The sequence below is a fragment of the Charadrius vociferus genome, unplaced genomic scaffold (assembly GCF_000708025.1).
Source record: "Charadrius vociferus isolate BGI_N301 unplaced genomic scaffold, ASM70802v2 scaffold529, whole genome shotgun sequence".
NCBI lineage: Eukaryota > Metazoa > Chordata > Aves > Charadriiformes > Charadriidae > Charadrius > Charadrius vociferus.
The window spans coordinates 1222323-1224160 of NW_009650172.1; the positions used below are offsets into that span (position 1 = coordinate 1222323).

At 46.8% G+C, this 1838-nt stretch overlaps 1 protein-coding gene across 1 annotated transcript in view; it reads right to left on the reverse strand.

Moving 5' to 3' along the window:
- DCTN4 (dynactin 4 (p62)) overlaps positions 1-528 on the reverse strand; it is a 9866-nt gene extending 9338 nt beyond the window's left edge. Inside the window, exons 1-2 of the mRNA XM_009892631.1 lie at positions 458-528; positions 1-22 (exon numbers count right to left, since the gene is read on the reverse strand). Of these exons, the coding sequence (XP_009890933.1) occupies positions 1-22; positions 458-492 (57 nt within the window). The 5' untranslated portion in view covers positions 493-528. The remainder of the gene's footprint in view (positions 23-457) is intronic.
- Between the last annotated feature and the right edge of the window lie 1310 nt (positions 529-1838).

The following is a 1838-nucleotide window of genomic DNA, read 5'->3' on the forward strand; positions in this document are numbered from 1 at the left end:
GCAGTCAAAGCAGTTAGCACACCTGTAAAGAGGAAGGTGTGTAAGACAGTGCTCTGACAAAGATCCCAGGCCAAGGAAAATGCTCTCAGCAAGCAAATCAAGATTAAACCAACAGAGCTTTTCATCCTATGCAACAGTATTAAGGGAAAAGAGCAAAAGAGCCATCAACAGGAGGGTTTCAGCATCAACATAAGAATGGCGACAGTGAGAAATACTGGGGAATACTAAAAAACTCTTTGTATTATGAAAGCAGGCCATAAAAAAAACCCCAAAACCTAGAACATGAAAAGCACATGATACATCATGGAAAGACACTTATTCCCCAAAACTGACTAAAAAGTAACAGAAGCAATGTAATTTTTTAAGAGAGCTTCAAATACACACAGCCAGGTGTTGATTAAGGAAGGAGCTGTTTAAAATAGGGAGTCTTGATGACAAGAGCCCAAAAAAACCTTACCTGTTCTTTTTCAGCTTGGCTTCAGCTGAAGGCATGTTTTCCAGGCAGCTGGGACAGTAGTGAGAGTCCACCTGATGAAGAAGATGGTCAAATCACACTTCCTGGCACACATTTGTCTAGACAGCATGCTGGCAGCAGCCTGAAACCCTACCACACGATTTAACAAGGCTTTGTGTCTGGCAACAGACAGGTGAAGTCAGGGAAGACTTGAGACATTTTTTGGTATCTGAAATCTTAGCCCATCTCAGCCAGATTTTCATCTTTAATAATGTAAATCACATGTGTTCTTAAGTCAGGGTATTAATCTACTCCACCTAGTAAATAGGAAAAGGATAACTGGATGTTGACCTTTTGCAGTTACCAGAATTTTATCTTTCAGCTTTCAGGTTTTAACACTCTAAATTTAGACTATTTTCCACTTATGTCTAAATTTATTCTTCCCCTGTACTTACACTGGTCAGAAATCCATACATTTCAGAAAACATTTTGTGTCTGTCTGCTGTCACAAACTAATTTTGTTAATTAAAACAACAGCAGCAAGAAGGGAGTCTCCGTTCTGAAGAGGAACCCAAATTTATTATTAAACACGGAAATGCACTATAACTGCACTTGTCACGCTATAGCAAATTCGTGACGGATGCAGCTTGGTGACAAATCTATTTTCTACTCTTCAGAGGCTTTGACATTTCCAAGGAGATCTAGGTTGCATGGTCATTCTTTTAATTTTTAATTCACCCAGACTTTTCACACAATGAATTTTATTACGACGACCTGTGAAATCACAGGAGCAGCCCCAGGATCCAGGCTTGCCCATGTTCTGTGCTGCACAAAGGCAGTGCTCCTGGCAGGCCCCCACGCATCAGCGTTGCTCTGGGCTGATGACAATCTACAGCTGAAGGCCGCAGCCGTTGCTGGACAAAGAACAAAGCCTCCGCAGCAGAAACCCCACCGTATAACGCTGGGAAAAATCTTGTCCAGGTGGAAATAAACTCACACCAAACCCTCTCAACCCCGAATTAACTCTCAAAACAAGTATGAGGCAGGCTGAAGGCGTGACTTTTGTTACTTTGATAGCAAGTGCTGCCACGCACACGCATCCAGCAAACCTCGGCAAGCCATGGGGGCCGCCCGAGCAGAGCTCTCGCCCTGTGACACAGCACCAGCCCAAGCCCGGGTACAGTGCGGGAGCTCCCGGTCCTGCTCGGCCTTCGCCCCAGGCCGGGCCCTATGGGGCGGTGTGGGCCTGGGGGTGTCCGGGCCTCTCCCCGGCCGGGCCCGATGGGGATGTGTGTGTAGGAAGGGGGTCTTTGTCCCCTCTGGCCAGGCCCCACGGAGGCGTGGGGTGGGGTGTCCCCGCTGCCCCCAGCACCACGGAGGGGCG